The 20573-nt window shown below is 46.2% G+C and overlaps 1 protein-coding gene across 1 annotated transcript in view; it reads left to right on the top strand.

Moving 5' to 3' along the window:
• Positions 1-20573, top strand: part of MPPED1 (metallophosphoesterase domain containing 1) — a 58277-nt gene that overhangs the window by 31409 nt on the left and 6295 nt on the right. The window contains exon 3 of the mRNA XM_075602788.1: positions 8004-8229. Within this exon, the coding sequence (XP_075458903.1) occupies positions 8004-8229 (226 nt within the window). The remainder of the gene's footprint in view (positions 1-8003; positions 8230-20573) is intronic.

Genomic DNA, 20573 nt, shown 5'->3' on the forward strand with positions numbered 1-20573 from the left:
TGCTGCCGCCCTCCTTCTCCTTCTGAATCGCAGGGTCAAATGGCGTCATGACATCGCATTACCATGACAACGTGGCGCCGTGTGACGTGCCATTGGTGACATCAGCGGCGTCATTTGACGCTGCGGTTCAGGAGGAGCGCGGCAGGTAAGGAGGCGGCCGCCACAGCTAAGGATTGTGAAATCCGCCGCTGTAGATAGATATGATACATCATTTAAGAAGGGAAAGGTAAGGGTTAAGGTGTTTGGGTATTAAAAGGTTAACCAAGGAAGGTCAGAGAATTAGTGGCAGTGTATACCGTTAATAATAATAATAATAATGGCTATTTCCTTGTATAGTGCTGACAGTGTACTTAGCGCTGCACATAGAATTGTTGCAGGCACCAGTCTCTTCTCCGTAGAGCTTACAATCTATTTTTGGTGCCCGAGGCACAGGGAGATGAAGAGACTTTGCTCAAGGTCACCAGGAGCTGACACTGGGATTTGAACCATGTTCAGAAACCAAAAGAAAGCTGTCCTGTGCGCAAAGGAGTGACGCTGTGCACCATAGAACGGAGTATATAGCGATGCAAATATCAGATGTCGATACATCAGGTCATAAAGTCGTCCTTCAGAGGGGCACCTAGCCAGGGCATCTGTAATATATAGGGCAATTATAATCTGCTTACCTCCTCGTAAGTCTCTGGTGCCGGGGACCTCCTAAATGGCTGCTCGCGGCTGTGAGAAGTCACATACATGCAGCTCGAGACCAGTGGTAGAAAATATCAGAAGAAAGAACGGAGCCGTGCCGTGGGCAGTGGGCAGTATGCAGCGGGCCTTGGGCAGCGGGCAGTGTGCCTTGGGCAGCGAGCAGTGTGCCATGGGCAGTGGGCAGCGTGTGCATTGGGCTTTGGGTAGCGTGCCGTGGTTAGCGGGAAGCATGCCGTGGGCAGTGTATGCCATGGGCAGCGTGCGCAGTGGGCTGTGGGCAGTGTATGCCATGGGCAGCATGTGCAGTGGGCAGCGTGCTGTGGGCAGCGTGTGCAGTGGGCAGCGTGTGCAGTGGGCAGTGTGCCGTGGGCAGCGTGCAGTGTGCCATGGGCAGCGTGCAGTGTGCCGTGGGCAGTGGGCAGCGTGTGCAGTGGGCTTTGGGTAGCGTGCCGTGGTTAGCGGGAAGCATGCCGTGGACAGTGTATGCCATGGGCAGCGTGCGCAGTGGGCTGTGGGCAGTGTATGCCATGGGCAGCATGTGCAGTGGGCAGCGTGCTGTGGGCAGCGTGTGCAGTGGGCAGCGTGTGCAGTGGGCAGCGTGCCGTGGGCAGCGTGCCGTGGGCAGTGTGTGCAGTGGGCAGTGTGCAGTGGGCAGCGTGTGCAGTGGGCAGCATGCAGTGGGCAGCGTGCTGTGGGCAGTGTGTGCAGTGGGCAGTGTGTGCCATGGGCCGCGTGCCGTGGGCAGTGTGTGCAGTGGGCAGTGTGCAGTGGGCAGCGTGCAGTGGGCTGTGTGTGCAGTGGGCAGTGTGTGCAGTGGGCAGTGTGCAGTGGGCAGCGTGCAGTGGGCTGTGTGTGCAGTGGGCAGTGTGTGCCGTGGGCAGTGCTCCGTTCTTTCTTCTTTTTTTATGAGCTATCTTCCCCTGCTTCACACTCGTGTCCTTGTTTACAGTCAGGACCATTCCTCACTGAGCCGCTCCTTCCGCTCTTAACTCCGTTCTTAACTCCGTCAGTGCCCTGCGAACCCCTCTGGCACTGAAGGGTTAAATGAATTCTGTTAGTTTCTGAAACATTTAAACCTTTAATCAGAGGCTAAAGTGCCACGTAAATGAGCACATTTTGTGCATACAGGTACTTATCATGTTAGTGTTCGGCACGGGAGGCCAGCTCCAGTCTTCAAGGCCCACCAACCGGTCAAGTTTTAAGGAAATCCCTGCTTCAGCACAGGTGGCTCAGTCAGTGGCTCAGTCGAAGACCTGTTGGTGGCCCTTGATGACAGAAGTTGTCCACTCCTGGTGTAATCTATGTTCCTTGCCAACATATCCAAATGTTCACATTTTTGGATATTATTGCTCATCACTATCAGAGATCCGCAAACGTGGCAACGTTTTATTCGCTGAATTAAACAGAAATATATATATATATACAGTGTTCGACAAACTATATACATTTGCTCGCCCCGGGCGAGTGGATTTAACCCCCGGGCGAGTAAATATTGGCCCAAGCAGCACACGTTTGGTACTAGGTGGCGAGTAGATTTTTTTGCGTGGCGAGTAGATTTTTTGGTGATTTGTCAACCACTGTGTGTATATATATATATATATATATATATATATATATATATATATATATATATATATGCAATACGATACCATTTGGAATTGAAATCAGCAGGCAGCACTCCAGAATTGAAAAAATATACACCTGTTTGTTCAATTCTGGAGTGCTGCCTGTTGATTTCGTTTCAAAACGGTATCGTATTGCTTATTCTTCATTATAGGATCTGCACCCACACCAGTGACTATTATTTCGGAGTGCTTTTTGTTCTTTTTCTATGTTATATATATATATTTCTCCGATATTGTAAATATTACAGTAGAGAAGAAAGAACCAAGTTCTAGATATCAGTGCTCAAGATCCATAAAACAGTCAAAATTTATCAACTTGCTTGAAGATGGACAAGAGAGCCTCTGTGAGTTGCTATGATCTGATGTGTTGATATGCTCAGGTAAAATGTAGTAATAAAGTCCGGTAGTGTGTATATAGGATAAACTGTATATGAACAGTCTACCCTGTCTGTCATGTTTGTGTATTGTTGGTTTTAAATGTCTTATTATTACTGAGGTTATTACATGTTTATATTATTTGCTATTTATGTTTTGAATGTGTTCTGCCTCCATCCGATAGGTCGGGGTCGGAGGTTAGGTTATATCAATCACTGATTACATCATCAACAAAATACACTCTTTGAAAGAGCGCTATACTCGCGAAACGCGTTAGAGTGATTGACCTGTCCTCCATGTTGTCACTACGATAAAATAAAGTTCTTTTTAATTTAGCCTTTGGTTTGTAGCCCCATATTTTTGCTATTGCTGTGCTCTGCTTTTTTACCCGCTGGATCTCTTTAAATATTACAGTACTCAGGGGTACTCAGAAAAAGAATCCCCTTTGTGGTGCACAGCAGGATGCTGAGTACCCCTGAGTACTGTAATATTTACAATTTATCTTCCCCGGTAGCACGCATTAACTTTTGTCCAATTGTAATTAAGAATCATATATTTGGTTTTGAGCGTGGTGTCTTTACAATATTCTTAGATTTTACCTGAATTTATTTTTGTTTGTTTTTTGCAAATATTCTTTAAAATTACTATTTATTTTCGAATATTTCCCAATTTTTGCATTTTTGGATATTCTAATAAATTGTTATTGTACCCCAATAAATTTGTGAATATTGAATATTGCAAAAAATATTTTTGCCACAATTTGATTCCCCCCCCCTGAAAAACTTACCCCTTTCTATTTAAAAAAAAACCTACTTTTCTTCACTAATTAACATGCACAAGTCTAATCCACGCCAACTCTTCTCTGCCTTTGACTCCCTACTCAGACCACTCTCAGATGCCTGTACTTCGTCCCCCATCTCATCTCAGGACTTTGCCGTATCCTCCACCCATCGTACACTTCTTCCTAATTCTCCTCCTGCATTCCTTGACTTTTTATCGGATGTCACAGAGGAGGATGTGTCGCTGTTGATCTCTTCTTCTCCCGCTACCACCTGCCCTCATGACCACATTCCCTCCCATCTCCTAAAACCTTTTGCTCCTGCTATAATCCCTATGCTCACACACATTTTTAACTCCTCCCTCTACTCTGGTACCTTTTCCCTCTTCCTTCAAACATGCAACCGTTATACCATTACTCAAAAACAGCAAGCTTGATCCTACCTGTCTTTCTAACTACCGACCTGTCTCCCTCCTGCCTTTTGACTCTAAACTCCTTGAACGTCTTGTATTCTCTCACTTGCTCCATTTCTTCTGCACTGCTCACTCCACTGAAACAGCTCTCACTAAAATAACTGATGACCTCCATGCTACCAAAAACAGAGGTCATTACACTCTGCTCATATTACTTGACCTCTCTGCAGCATTTGATACTGTGGACCACCCTCTTCTCCGTCACATTTTCCATACTCTTGGTATTCGGAACACAGCTCTATCCTGGATCTCCTCTTACCTCTCCCATCGTACTTTCAGTGTCTCTTTTGCTAACACCTCCTCCTCTATCGATCTCTCTGTGGGGGTACCCCAGGGCTCTGTCCTGGGGACCCCTTCTCTTTTCTCTTTACACACTCTCTCTAGGTGACTTAATCACATCTTTTGGGTTAAAATATCACCTCTATGCTGACGACACACAAATTTACCTTTCAACCCCTGACCTTACACCTGCTATACAGACCAAAGTTTCTGAATGTCTCTCTGGAATATCATCCTGGATGGCCATTCGCAGACTGAAACTTAACATGGCAAAAACAGAGCTCCTTATACTTCCTCCCAAACCTGGCCCTACTACCTCCTTCCACATTAGTGTTGGAAGTACCATCATTCACCCAGTAGCCCAAGCACGCTGCCTAGGGGTCACACTCGACTCCTCTCTCACATTCTCTTCTCACATTCAAAAGGTAGCAAAAAACTGTAATTTTTTCCCTCTGCAATATTACCAAGATACGCCCTTTCCTCTGTTGCTCAACTGCAAAAACTGACACAGACCCACAATCTCTCCCGTCTCGACTACTGTAACCTCCTGCTGTCCGGCCTTCCCGCCTCTCACCTGTCCCCCATACACTCTATCCTAAATGCTGCTGCCAGAATCACTCTACTATTTCCGAAATCTGTCTCAGCGTCTCCCCTGCTGAAATCCCTCTCCTGGCTTCCTATCAAATAACGTACCACACACTGAATTCTTCTCCTCACTTTTAAAGCTTTACACTCTTCTGCCCCTCCTTACATCTCAGCCCTAATTTCTCGCTATACACCATCCCGAGTTTTGCGTTCTGCTCAAGGATGTGTTCTCTCTACCCCCTTTGTATCTAAAGCCCTCTCCCGCCTTAAACCTTTCTCACTGACTGCCCCACACCTCTGGAATGCCCTTCCCTTCAATATCCGACTAGCACCCTCTCTATCCACATTTAACACCCACCTTAAAACACACCTGCTTAATGTAGCACTGCCTGTAGTTACTAGGAATTACAGTATGTGTCAGGAGGCAGAAAATATAGCCCTGGACAGCATGTCTAAATTAAGGAAGCATATGAGTAGCTCCCTGGCTGATAATTAACACCTCATACATTAAACCTTGGCCCCTTGCAGACACACTTACCAGAACGCCCTCCTACTCTCTCTGTACGTTCTTCCTACCAACAAATTAGATTGTAAGCTCTTCGGAGCAGGGACTCTTTTTCCTAAATGTTACCTTTATGTCTGAAGTATTTCTCCCCTTCATGTGTTATTTATATTATTTGTTATTTATATTATTGTCACATATATTACTACTGTGAAGCGCTATGTACATTAATGGCGCTATATAAATAATGACATACATACATACATTCACCATCGCTGTACTATACTGGGCAATATGTTGGCAAATTGTAAAAAAAAATGATAGTAGTCATTATATAAGCCTCCAAAAAAGTAGGCGTACATGGAAAGGTGGGTTTAAAAAACGAGAAGAAATAACATTGTGTAGCCGTTGATAGAAAACGGAAATAAAATAGGATATATTGCACTCACAACGAATATCTTGTTCTGCAGGTTTTAAGAGGTTAATGAAGCTTATCCACCTTCCCAGGTTACTAGTCTCCTTAGTGGGTTCTTTGGATGGGGAAAAGTCCTCAAAGAAATGCACACAGGAGACCACTCAAAGTGTATCTATATATATATATATATATATAAAAATGAAAATTGTTTGATTTTTAGTAGATGTGGGGATTCTCATTGGTCCGTCGGTCCGCCCGCCCATGCCCCGCCTCCTTCATGGCTCTCATTGGCCAAGAGGTACGCTGATATCACGGACACACACCTACTCCACTGTGACACACACAGACACACACACATACTGCCACAGAGTCTCACCCCTGCAGACTCACCATACCCCCTGAGACTGTCACCCGAGACTCTGAAGCCTAAACTGAGCCCTCAGCGTAGCCTCAGAGACTCTCTCCATGCGGACTCACCCTACACCCCTGGGATATACACCCCTGCGGAGTCACCCACCGACCTTGGTAAGTGTAAACCCCTTTCCAACCCTGTCTCTCCTGCGCCCTTTACTATCCTCTCCATCTCCACAATCATCATGCCCCACAAGATCATCACTCCTCGCTCAGCACGACGATTACTGAACTCCACCTCTCTGATGTCCACCCCCCCCCCCCCCCTCTTACCCGTCCACGCCTCTAGCTCATGGCGGCTTCACACTCCCTCCGCCTTCTCGCCCGCTCCTCGCTCAGCAGTCCGCTGTCCCTGATCATCACCCTCTCGCCCGCTCCCCGCTTATTCTAGGAAAATGTCCGCTTCCCCCACACGCTCCGCGCTCAGCAGGCCGATTTCCTTCCCGCCCGATAGGCAATGAACATCTGGCCCCATCATCGTCGGCACCATTACTCTGCAAAAATGGCCGCATTCCCACCCGATACAATATTCATCCACCTCCATTGTCCCCCTTCCTTACCACCCTTCATGCAAATAATTTACATGACCGTCTCTCCACACTTACAAAATGGCCGCCTTTCACCACGCTTCGCTATGCACCCCCCTCCCTTCCCCCCACACACGCTTACTGTAGCAAAATGTCTGTTTCCCCCTCACGTTCCGCGCTCAGCAGGCCGCTTACCTTCCCGCACGATACGCCCCACAACCCCTTCAATGTACGCTTACTGTAGCAAAATGTCCGCTTCCCCCACGCCCTCAGCAGGCCGCTTATCTTCCCGCCCGATACGCACCAAAATGGCCACCTTACACCACGCTCCGCTATGCACCCACCTCCCTTCCCCCCACAACCCTTCAATAAACTTCAATCATACTTGCTTATTGTACTTTTTATTTTCAACAACATACATTTATTTTATCCATTTACATCCCGGGCAACGCCGGGTCTATCAGCTAGTTCTGTATAAAACTATTGCTCTAATAGTATCACACTCACATATAACACATTCTTTTTTGCTCATTAAAGATACACACGAGGTCTGCGTGTTGGGGTCCTGCCTTCTCGGAGCACGCATGCACCGCTGGTTCCAGGACACCTGTCCCATGATGTCACATGATACCCGGACTGCACTCGTCGCACACGCCTCAAGGCGCCCTCGGCTTCGTTTTCTATTTATTTGATTGTATATAATATTAAAGCTGCAATCCAAGGCGGCATAGTTTTTTTTTTTTTTGCGATTTTTATTTATATATATATATATATATAGTTAAAGCAGGGGATCTCCATAGCTGAACCCCGTTAATTTCAGCTCTGGGGACCCCCTGCTTCTGAAGATACTTATGTGCCGGTATCTGCTCTCCTCCGCTACCAGGGTTCACAACATCTCCGCTCTTCAGATATGTCCTGGCCTGTGGGCCAATAGGAAGCTGTGATGTCATCGGTGTGGCTTCCTATTGGCCCATGTGACGCAGGAGCTTCAAACTTTAAAGTCTTGATTGCTGAGCCAGAGCAGCTACTGGCACCTACTTCGGGGGTAAGTAACTCCGGAATTAGGGGGTCCCGGAGCTGAAATTATTTGGGTTCATCTCCGGAGACCCCCTTCAATTCCATATTAAAAATAAAAAACTTCTTTTTTTTAATTCACCTGCTCCATTGCTCCTTTAATATTTTATTTTAGATTATAAGTTTTCCATACAATTGACCTTCTTTCTTTTTGTCGCCCGTGTTATTGTTGTATGTTTAGTAATAATTTTGAGTCTGTTTCCTGAGAGGTGGCCGTTTTCTTGTCTTAGACAGAGAAATAACTGGTCGGTGTATGTCTTGCTCTGTTTCAGGAAGCCTCCCGTATGAATATAAAGTTGTCACAGCTGGAAATCACGAGCTGACGTTTGACCATGAGTTCATGGCCGACTTAATCAAACAAGACTTCTACTATTTCCCATCTGTGTCGAAGCTGAAACCGGAGAATTATGAAAATGTACAGTCTCTTCTTACAAACTGCATCTATCTGCAGGACTCCGAAGTAACGGTGAAGGGATTCCGAATATATGGTTCCCCGTGGTAAGCAGACCTTATTAAAAAAACGGGACATTCTACTGTATGCCATAGTGAAACTGTAAGATGTTTTATATCTTCTAACAATACTGTGAGTACTAATATATACAGGTCACACTCCCTGACTTTTAATTTATTTCCATTGTAGAGGCATAATGTATTGCTTAATATAAATGTTAAATTTGCTCCTTGCCACTGCGAGTGAGCCTATGATCATGTTTATTCATTCAATGAATATTTCATTACAGGCTTCACCAGAGAAATGTTCCATAGATCTTGATATGATGCACAGTCAAATCTATTGCATAAAGCCGGTTTATTTGTCAAACCAATTTAGATGCGTTATACACACAGGAAAATGATACCTGAGGTCCTACGGATAATGAGTCATTACGAGCACCTGACGTTTTGCTGGGTACATAAATAACAAGGATGACTTGAAGGTTTGTGTCACACCTTGCAGAGATTCTTCATGCTAAAAAAGAATGATCTGTCACTTTATGACTGTCACTTTATAGTGGAAATGTGCAATTCTGTTGCAGTTTGGTTTGTGAAAAAACTTCTTTGGTGCTTTCAAAATTGTTGTGTTTTAGCAAAAGTGCTCCGGCATTCTCAATAGTCACAATACACACTTTGTCTGTAACTTTTGGCAAACGAGGCAACAATTGCTGAATATAATGTGCCATTTTCATTTCTAGTCTTCGCAGAAAGAGCAATTCAGGCACATTTTAAGAGACCAGTGATGTTCACATTTCCAATGCTTGGCACCTTTTTGTGATTGTTGATGATCTAGCAACATTTTTGCGAGCAGCGAAAATCCAATATTTGTATTAACTCGTGAGATTGCGATTTCACCATTCAAATGTCATATTCTGTTATAAGAACAGTAAAGGAGGGAGGCGTAGGCACTGTATCCCGAGGAGAGTCAGGATGTATTCCTGATCAGACACTTACACTGTATATTCCCTAATTCTTCTAGCTAATATCCTTGTCGTTTCATCAACATATACAGTGGCGCATGTGCACTTGAGTGTATGTGTGTGTGTGTGTGTGTGTGTGTATATATGTCTGGACTCGTGTGTGTGTGTGTGTGTGTGTGTATAGGTGTCTGGACTCGTCTGCTCCTCTTTATTACCGCTGGGGTGGTTCGCCGGGAGGCGCATCGCCACCGATGGTACGCCAACCTCTTCCTCCGAGGATATTACTATCGGATCCTCCGCAAGGGAGTCACCGGGTTCTTCGGCGATACAGCCAGTGGGTATTGGTACGAAACGGGCCCGCTCCGGTACCTCCACTGCGGTCGTGCTCTTCTCTGCCGACGGTTTGCTTGGCTCTGTAGCTGGATGGGCCTTGGTTCTTCCCGCATTGTTGAAACGGGGAACTAGGGCAGCCTTGTCTTTCGTCTCCGCCACCTCCGTTAGTGTTCCCGGAGAGGCACACCGCGGGGTCTCGATCAGTGGCCATGGCTCGTTAGGCCACAGGTAGTACGTGCCGCATTGAGGGCATCGTGCCTTAGTGCTTGGGACCGCTCCGGGTATCCCGCAGTGGACGCACAGACACCGGAGGTATTCGTGGCCCTCCACCTCCACTACCAGTAAACCTCCTCGTAGCTGGTAGATCGTGGTGCTCAGTTCGGACATTTTTAGCTCAGGGGTGGAACAGTTCAATGTTTCAGTTCCTTGCTCCTCGAATGTCAGGCAGAAGTGAAGCTCCTCGCTCTCGCTTCCTGTCCCTCCCTTTGCTGGGGAAGGCTCTCCTGATTGGCTCTCCTTGTGCCCCCTCCCTCTGGTGGAATCAAGAGGCGGGGCACTCCTTCTTTCAGTGTGACGCGGCCTGGTTTGTTGGCCAGTCACAGCACAGGTGGGTGGGCTTTCGCGCCGCTCCTCTTGCAGGGGATCTGGGTTTGGCGCCAAACCCCTGCACATCTCCCGCCACATTTCTCGTACAGTCTCTTTGCACGATTCACGTACGCGCTCCAGGATTGGCGGGAATCGCCATTTTAGTTCGCCATTTAGCTATCTGCTGGGCCGTGGATGTCGCGTTTGTCGCCATTTTGGATTTTTCATTGCTCCGCGGAGCACATGTAGTGACGGCCGCCATCTTCGATGAGCCCACCACATGTAAATGTGCACTATTCTCAGTGTCTACGGTGTAACACGTTCCAAGACACTGACGAACCTCCACTCGCTCCTTAACACTCCCTGATGCTCTCTGCATGCTTTCTGACTGTGCCCACTGATATGAGGTGGCATACCCCAGGCTAGGCAGAACTCCTTCTCTGTGCACTGTACTCGGTGACTGTTCCTGCAAGTGCTCTGTGGTGCGTTTTATGTGGGTGCTGGCTAGTGTACCGGGCATCTCCCTAAGTACGGGCGTCCCTACTTTTGGCCACTCATAGTGCGGGCCCTGGGCCATGGTCCCTGGACAAGTTAGCAGGCTATCCCCCCCAGTTGCCTCACACTATCTGCCTCAAGGGACTAGAACAGCTATAGCTAGTCACCCATCTTACGCCACCCGTTTAGGGCACCCAGGACGTACTGTGCAGGAGCAGAAGTCCACGCTCCCCTGACTACCCCTGGTATGACATGCCCTACTTTCATCAGCACTTGCACGGAGAGTGCACTCTACTCTTTCCGTTCCGCTTCGCTGTAAGCCTGTCCTGTTTCTGATCTCAGCAGCTCGCCTCCAAATGTAACCCATATTCCCCCCCCCCCCCAGACACAGATGCCATATCTAGGGTGTAGTGAGGGCTGGCTACATGTGCTTTGGTGGTGCGTACCTGCCGGTAACAGGAGGGCCTTAGCTTCCCGCGGTGATGTTGGGGACACAGGACCAGGCTTCTGGGGTAGTTGCCTCCATTCTCCTAGTGATGCAGCACCTCCATCTTCTATAACTTCCCAGGGATATGGGGTAGGACCCTTATAGAAGAAGAGCCCTGGTCCCAGGGTGAATGCTCCAGAATCACACACAGTCTCTCCGGGTAAAATAGAATAGTCTCTTTATTGTCTCTGCTCTCGCTCACAGCAGCAGCAGTACACAATACAGTCCACAAGTGTACAGGCCTTTTCCTCCTCTCCTTCCCTCCAAATGTGTACTCTGGCAGGATGGTCTGTTTTGGTCTTTGCTCCCTGCCTCCACCCCCAGCCCAGGGCGCTCAGGGTGGGGCTAGCTCTTCCCTCACCCCCTAGGCAGGGTGAGGGGCACTGGTCCACCTATTGCTAACTAGGCCCTACTCCAAAGGAACCTAGCTAACTTACTCTGTCTGACTGTCCAGTCAGACACTCCAACCCTGAACTGCCTTGCACCCAGACAGGAACTGCAACTAAATAGTCAGCCCCACCCCTCATGATGCCAGCAGGACCTCCCCTCTGTCTCATGCCTGCAGCAGAGTCAGGGGCCTGCATCTATCACTCAGGGCAGGGCGTGAAGGGGGAAAACCAATGATTACTACTGGCGCTTGCCCTTAACAGGACTTACCACAGTAGGAGAAAGATATATAGCCCGTGCTGTTTACAGGGGGCTACACTTATATATATATATATATATATATATATATAGACCATACGATACCGGTTGTTAGGCACAGAACGGTATCATCTATTGTATCTCGAAAGCTCGCACAAATAAAAGCATTTCGTTAGCCACAGAACGGTATCATCTATTAATTTTTTGATTATATATATATATATATATATATATATATATATATATATATATATATATATATATATATATATATATATACAGTGGTTGACAAATCACCAAAAAATCTACTCGCCACCTAGTACCAAACGTGTGCTGCTTGAGCCAATATTTACTCGCCTGGGGGTTAAATCCACTCGCCCGGGGCGAGCAAATGTATAGGTTTGTCGAACACTATATATATATATATATATATATATATATATATATATATATATATATATATATATATATATATGCGCAATGCAGCCTGTTCTGCTGCTTACAATGATTGTGAAGATTCGTAAAGGGTAGAAATCTAAAACTGAGAACATATCATCTGCAGTTATTTAGAAACCGTTAAGTGCATTCCCCAGGAGCCAGAAGTGCTGCGACTAATTTCATTGCGGGTAAAGAACATAAACAGTTTTATATTCAAATCATTTTTATTGTCATGTTAATAAGGGGCTTGCTCCGACTTTACAAAACATTTCCAATGCACGAGGCATACCACTGTGTTACTCATTATTGTCGCGAGTGGCAAAAACCTTCCTTTGCTGATGGAGTGCAGTGATAGACGCTGCATATGGAAACTTCCTGCCGGTTCCTGCAACCTTTCATTACCTGAATATGTCACAGCACAGACTAGACAGGTTCTAAGTGATGCACAGGCTCTGCTCTCTGCTGCTTTTCTAGAACAAGCTTTATTTGTACCGCTGGTCTGTCACTGTCGCTGTCGCTGCCGGCCTGCTTTATATGCCTTGCTTGTATGTTCTAAGAAACAAGGAAGCTGGACCCCAATTATCAGCCAATGAGAGCCACGTATTTGCACCCTGTTTGTCGGACTAAGGGCTTATTCTGTGTGAGCCGACGCTGACCATTGGGCCTTTTTTTGCCTGAAATCCTCATTAAAGTTGATGGGGATTTTCGAGCCTAATCAGCAGCTTCTGCTGATATAGAATAAGTCCCATACAATCCTGTAGGGCAGGGGTGGTCAGCTCCAGTCTTCAACACCCCCCTCCCCCCAACAGGTTAAGTTTTCAGGATATCCCAACTTCACCACAGGTGGCTCAAGCAGAGGCTCAAACAGGGACAGATTGAGCCACCTGTGCTGAAACGGGGATATCCTGAAAACCTGACCTGTTGGGGAGGCTTGATGACTGCAGTTGAGCCCGCCTGCAGGAGGGAGCAGGTTGTGTGTTTGTTTTTACAGATGCTGATAATTCAGGTGCCTTTAAAAAGTGCCAATTCTGTCTGGGGATATTGGAGCTGCAAAGAAACCGAAAGTATTTTCCTAAACAGGAACTTCTCGAGCTTTTGTAATGTTACTTGTATTGTTTGAGCTGTGTTAACCCTGCGATGATCTCCTGGATCGAAAGGAGCTTGAAACACATCGGCTTCTTTTGAAAAACGTTCTGTTGTATCTCCTTTGCCCGGCTGTAATGCGTTACAGACTCCTCTGCCGGCAAGGGGATCAATTTGGTGAAATTGTGATTGTATATTAATATTGTTATCTTCAGGCCTATTCAATCCTGTTGTTATCCTGCAGAGGTATCAGTTTCTAAAAAAAAAATAGAATTCATCCTAGGGGCATAACAGCCGCCACCCCCATTCCCCTAAATTATTCTACGGACTCATTATAATTATTATTACTATTAATTGTTATTTTATGAATTAATTAAACAATGTATGACCTCAAATAAAAAGATGAAAACTAGGGTAAAAAGTGTTTGTAAATAAAGCATTGGAAGGGATAGATGGTTACCAAATATATAGTATAATTATAAGTCACCTTTCCATTTCCATTTGGGGTAATTACCTGCGTAAGATACATTTTTGAGTAAAATTAACAAACACATATAAAACCACACTAGCCAACATGCAAAAGCCCTAGCAGGGAGTGGCAGATCTCTTTGTACTGTCACATATTGGGATGACTTTTATGAATAGATTGTACTGGCAAAGTGATTCCTGTCTCAGCTGAGTAAGAACTCCCTGGGACATATCTGGGGTTGGTACTGCGGTGTAGCTGTTGGTCAGTGTGAATGAATTGTTTCTGAGCATGCAACACATAATCTTGTTTCTCCTTAAGCAGCGTGCAGCATGTTACGCGCGGCAGGAACGAGGTCGTGATTAGTCTTCCTGTGTGGGGTTTTATTTCTGACGAGTGGGCATAGAATGGAAGTCCTGTTTCATCTTGCAGAAAACATTATGCAGAATGGTGAAAGAATTCTCCAGTGTGCATTTCTAACACCATCCGTGTCAGAGGGGTAAAGTGTACACAGCACTGTGCCATAAGAAGGGTACAGCCCTCCAGTGAAAATGTAAAGCAATGGTGAGCGTTACTATATAATCTAACGCTTATGTAACGGAGAAAGCAGAGGCCCGCCTGCTTTAATATACGCAGCCTTTGATTACCTTATATTGAAAACTAATTACCTAAGTTGCCGATCGATATGTTCTCATGTGATCGGTCAGCAAAGATCCAGCTTTCTGCGGTTCACTAAATGGCTACATTTCAGTTTCAATAATTCCTGCAGTGAGTGTAACACAGCAGCTACAATGTATCCTTGTATTACTAAAGTAACAGTATCTATTGTTACAGTTTGCAGCTCAAACTGATGGGCGTATTGTCAACATATTATCACACACAGGAAAGTGTTGCAAAGATCTTGCACTGCTGGGGAGGTGGGCTAAAGCCTGCTATAGAAATCAAAGGATGCTCAGTATATTAAAACTCATAAAAAATGTCAGAACTGATTTTATTTTAAAAAGAAAACACATGTAGATTATTTCTTGGATTGCTCCATTAAGCTCCTGCTTTACTTAGCAACATATATTGTAGTTGCAGTAAGTAAAAGCACTCAGCCGCATAACACCATTTTAACAGTTTTTTTTCAGAGTTGAAATTATGTTTAATAGTTTTGGAAACCTGAAACTTTATCTCATTGAGCAGTGACCAATAATATCACTCTGTAGCTTAAAGGTAACCCTGCCTTTGAAGCGTATGAACCGGGTTAAAATCCCAGTGTCGGCTCTCCGTGTGACATTGGGCGAGTAATTTCACCTCTGCGCGCCCCGCGCCATCGTGTTTGTAAAATATAATATTAAAAAAAACAAAATAACAACAGTTGAGTAAAGGAAGGAGATTGTAATGCCTTGCAAGGAAACACCCGCCCTGGATTAAAGTGCATCACGGGGTCATAATCAGAAGATGTGGCAAAGGTCCGCAGTGGTACTATCAGCGTACATGTAAAAAAAGAGAGCGCACTTGTGAAAGTGTGCGAATGCACAGACATTTAGTAACTGTGGAGCCTGCTCATATCAAGGCTTCAAGGCGGGGGAGGGGGGAGCACAGGGACATCCATCCAGCGCCCGGAGCTGGAGGGGGGCCTGCCCAGCGGTCCCAACACAGAAATTAGATCCTGCCGGTAGTCGGGCCCAACTTTCACTCTCGGCCACCTGGGTGTTCCCAACCACCCCCCCTGCCCCCTCTCCACCGCCGGGTAGGGCCCAGATGGCCGACACACATCCGCTCCCCAAGTAGGGCAGAAGGTCTAGGAGTGAGAAAAAGGAGGGGGGAAGTCAAGAATGAGAGTGGGGGGGGGGGGATTTGCATGGCTGCCGACAGGGGGGGGGGGGAGTGGACCCCTCCCCGCCCACTCAACAATCAGGGGCCCGGGTGGAGGCCCTAGCACTGGGCCTCAGGAAAGTTATGGGCGACTCTTGCACTTGGGTAGCGTAATAACAAGGATCTATTCTATACGCCTTTTGTAATGTCGCTAATGCCCATTTATCCCTTAAGGGGCTAAATCAAAATGTTTTATTAAATAGCTGGCCTGGAGCTGCTCTGAGACAATAAGGAAGAATTGTACCAAGCTTTTATTAAGGTTAATTTGGAACGCATTTAACATAGAATCCCATTATTACGATGTTATCCTCTCGGGAACATCGCCACCCTGCCTATAGTGCTTAGCTGGGCAGTTCTGTACATTATACAGGAGACATCACAATATACTTGGTGCTCTGTTAAAGTTTGAATTAATTTTTCCCGTGGGTTATTTTTTTTTTTTTTTTTTTTCACATTCTAATTTTCAACCAAATGAGACATCTGTTTCGGAGAAGAAAGATTTGCAATGGTTGCCATGGCAACCATCATTCTGTATGAAATATATTCCAATAGTTACCTTAGCAGAGAGAAGGAAATTTCAGACAGCGACAGTAGCGTCAGACTGCTAGCACGGACTCTTAATAATCAGACTTTTGTATACCTACCAGGTATTTCTTCCTTAGAACCCCATACAGATACATTGATATTATGTATATATTAATTTGGGAGAAGGCGGGTGCCTAACCCTTTGCACGGAGTTGTATTCCTCTAAAACGTCATGGTTTTTTTTATCATCCAATCATATCATAGTTGACTTAGTAAATATCTCAACCATCACTGCCCATGTTTGCGATGCCCTGACTTCGTATTCATTAAGAGATGATAGTCATTCACTTGGCCCGATGTAGCCCTGTGTGTGTGTGTGTGTGTGCGCTCACACTGTGACACTGCCCCCTGGCAGGTTCCTCTCCAACGTGACTGTGATGCACATGAGAGCAGCCAATAATAACAGCTGTTCAAGAGGAGGGACTAAGGGGAGAGGAGCCTTTAAGAAAAGGAAAGGCCGCCATGTTAGCTTAGATCTGCGCGGACCTGAGCACAGCAGGTTCATTTGGGGACTATAGAGAGAGTCGCACGTGTGCAGAGAGAGTCGCACGTGTGCAGAGAGAGTCGCACGTGTGCAGAGAGAGTCGCACGTGTGCAGAGAGAGTCGCACGTGTGCAGAGAGAGTCGCACGTGTGCAGAGAGAGTGCACGTGTGCAGAGAGAGCGCACGTGTGCAGAGAGAGTGCACGTGTGCAGAGAGAGTCGCACGTGTGCAGAGAGAGTGCACGTGTGCAGAGAGAGTGCACGTGTGCAGAGAGAGTCGCACGTGTGCAGAGAGAGTCGCACGTGTGCAGAGAGAGTCGCACGTGTGCAGAGAGAGTCGCACGTGTGCAGAGAGAGTGCACGTGTGCAGAGAGAGCGCATGTGGCACGCGGTGACAGGAGCTGAGAGCTACAGTTCCAGAGAGGAAAAGAGATCACGCAGCGCTGAACGGGACGTCACCGGCTATACAGACACAGTGGGACCGAAGCACCTTTCTGAAGAACAGACCTGCAACAGGTTCAGTACAACACGAGCTCGCACGGTTGGGAGCCATTGGGTGGCTACTACCCCGCTGACTCTGACTCACACCCACACAGCGATATTTGGGGAATGTGTTGTATTTGTGTACAGTGTGTAGTTATCCTCTGATGAGGGACACAAGGTGCCTGAGTTTAATAAGTGTATAGTAAACTAAGCGAATTACCCATACTGTGTTTGTATTATTCCTGCTGTCTGATCGTGGGCCACGTGTGGCACAGTAAGTGACAGGGACTCAGGCACCAGCCTCAGCGACAGTACTGACACATCTGCTTAAAGAAGCATATGAATAGCACTGGGGATAATCATGGACACATGATACATAAAGCTTGGCCCCCTGCAGCCGCACTTACCAGAACTCACTCCTACTGTCTCTGTACGTTCTCCCTACCTACCAATTAGATTGTAAGCTCCTCGGGGCAGAGACTCCTTCCTTAATGTTACTTTTACAGTATGTCTGAAGCACTTATTCCCATGATCTGTTATTTATATTATTTGTTATTTATATGATATGTATTACTACTGTGAAGCACTATGTACATTTATGGCGCTATATAAATAAAGACATACAATACAATAGAATACAATACTAAGTCTGAGAGATAAAAGCAGAGGGGTTACACCATCAGTGGCTTTGAACCTCTTTGCTGCCAGAGGTAAGGCTTTGCAGCAATCAAACACAAGAATTCTACCTCATGGTGTTGATGTTTTGTAGGCTGTGTCTTTTTGTTGGACCCTGCACCAGGGTGGGTTCGGGTACAGGGTGGGTTCGGGTACAGGGCAGGTTCGGGTACAGGGCGGGTTGGGGTACAGGGTGGGTTGGGGTACAGGGCGGGTTGGGGTACAGGGCGGGTTGGGGTACAGGGCGGGTTCGGGTACAGGGCAGGTTCGGGCACAGGGCGGGTTCGGGTACAGGGCGGGTTCGGGTACAGGGCGGGTTCGGGTACAAGGCGGGTTCGGGTACAGGGCGGGTTCGGGTACAGGGCGAGTTCGGGTATAGGGCAGGTTCGGGTACAGGGCGGGTTCGGGTACAGGGTGGGTTCAGGGCTGTGTTGTAGAGGCAGACACTCACGCAGAGGCTTAAAGTCAGCAACTCTTCGGAGAAGCCTTTATTGCAGCCCAAACATATTTACAGGACTTAAAATCTCCAAATAATGTAGCTGAAGCTACCTGGCATATCCCGTCTACATGCTCTGTCTGAGCCTTAGGCTTCGTCCCGGGTGGCCATGACTGCGTGTGCACAGCACACAAGGCACAGCACTCTATGGGGCAGGCCCCAGTTGGCGTGTGTGCGTGGGCGCACAAGGTGCGATGCGCCACCTCCTTTGCCAAATTCACCCCAAGGTCAGACTGTGCAATGCTCAGAGAAATTGCAAAGAACCCAAGAGTTACATCTCAGACTCTACAGGCCTCAGTTAGCATGTTAAATGTTATTAAAGTTCATGACAGTACAATTAGAAAAAGACTGAACAAGTATGGTTTGTTTGGACGGGTTGCCAGGAGAAAGCCTCTTCTCTCTAAAAAGAACATGGCAGCGTGGCTTAGGTTTGCAAAGTTGGATCTGGACAAACCACAAGACTTCTGGAACAAAGTGGAGATGTTTGTCCATAATGCACAGCACCACGTTTGGTGAAAACCAAACACAGCATATCAGCACAAACACCTCATACCAACTGTCAAGCATGGTGGTGGAGGGGTGATGATTTGGGCTTGTTTTGCAGTCACAGGACCTGGGAACCTTGCAGTCATTGAGTCGACAATGAACTCCTCTGTATACCAAAGTATTCTAGAGTCATATGTGAGGCCATCTGTCCAACAGCTAAAGCTTGGCCGAAATTGGGTTATGCAACCAGACAATGATCCCAAGCACACCAGCAAATCTACAACAGAATGGCTGAAAAAGAAAAGAATAATGGTGTTGCAATGGCCCAGTCAAAGTCCAGAACCCAACCTGATTGAAATGCTGTGGCAGGACCTTAAGAGAGCTGTACATAAACAAATGCCCACAAACCTCAATGAACTGAAGCAACGTTGTAAAGAAGAGTGGGCCAAAATTCCTCCACAATGATGTGAGAGACTGATAAAGTCATACAGAAAATGATTACTTCAAGTTATTGCTGCTAAAGGTGGTTCTACAAGCTATTGAATCATAAGGTATACTTAGTTTTTCACATGGCTTCTCCATTTTGGCTTTATTTTTGTTAAATAAATCATGACACGGTGTAATATGTCATGTGTGTTGTTCATCTGAGGTTGTATTTACCTAATTTTAAGACCAGCTAAGGAACAGATGATTGTTATTATGTCCTGACATGTAAAACCATAGAATTCAAAGAGGGTGTACATTCTTTTTTATACAACTGTACATACAGGACAGACAGACAGACATATAGGACAGACAGACATACATACATATAGGACAGACCGACATACATACAGGACAGACAGACATACATACATACAGGACAGACAGACATACATACATACAGGACAGACATACATACAGGACAGACAGACACAGACAGACATATTGTGACAAGGTATCTTCCTTGTCTCTAATCCAAATTTCGTTCAGGCGTAAAGAATGTGTGAAGGTACGTAATGTATCAGATGACTTGACTGAAAGTCAGGCTTTCTGTCCTAACCGACAAATAGGGTGCTGGCCCTTTAACCGAGCAAACACAAATACAAGAACACAAGAGAATGCCGGGTCACACTGCAGCACTAACTAACCCACTGCCTGGTGTTAACTAAACTACCAGCTCAGTCCAGCTACTCTGGGACACGGGTCAAAATATACACAAAGCACAGAAAGTTCTGCTTTTACATTTGACGTTCAATGGAATCGTCCCTAACCGGGAGCCTGGGAGTCTCCCCTCCCCTCCTCTCCCCTCCCCTCCCATCCTCTCCCCTCCCCTCGCTGCTCTCCCTCAGTCTTATTTGACACAGTCGCAAACAGAAAATAGTGCAGTGACTAAAAGGACTCTTTTCTCTGACATAGATATTAGCAGAGGTGTTTTATCACCATACCTGGAAGCGTGAGCCATAGCTGTGTACCTTTTGATTGACATATTAGTGATAATATGTTATTTGGCTTATGGTGAATGAGAGCCTTGGGGTTAATCTACTGCAGGGGTTATCCTTAGGGAGAGGGAGTGGCTCAGTGAGTAAAGACACTGACTGGCACTGAGTTTGAAGCATGGGTCATTTGATTTCCCAATTTATGATCCCTGAAGTGAAGTCTCTTACGAAAGCTGAATAATTGACATTATCTTTACGATAATATTGGCAAGAAAAAAAGGGACAATTTCTTCGTGCTTATGTACACTCTCTTTAAAGTACCCTTCATTTGCTTTTTCTTTTAAAAATAAAATGTAATTTGTTTTATTCTTTATAACCTTCACATCATCTACGTATCCATCCCAGTAGAGTGA

The sequence above is a fragment of the Ascaphus truei genome, chromosome 5 (assembly GCF_040206685.1).
Source record: "Ascaphus truei isolate aAscTru1 chromosome 5, aAscTru1.hap1, whole genome shotgun sequence".
NCBI lineage: Eukaryota > Metazoa > Chordata > Amphibia > Anura > Ascaphidae > Ascaphus > Ascaphus truei.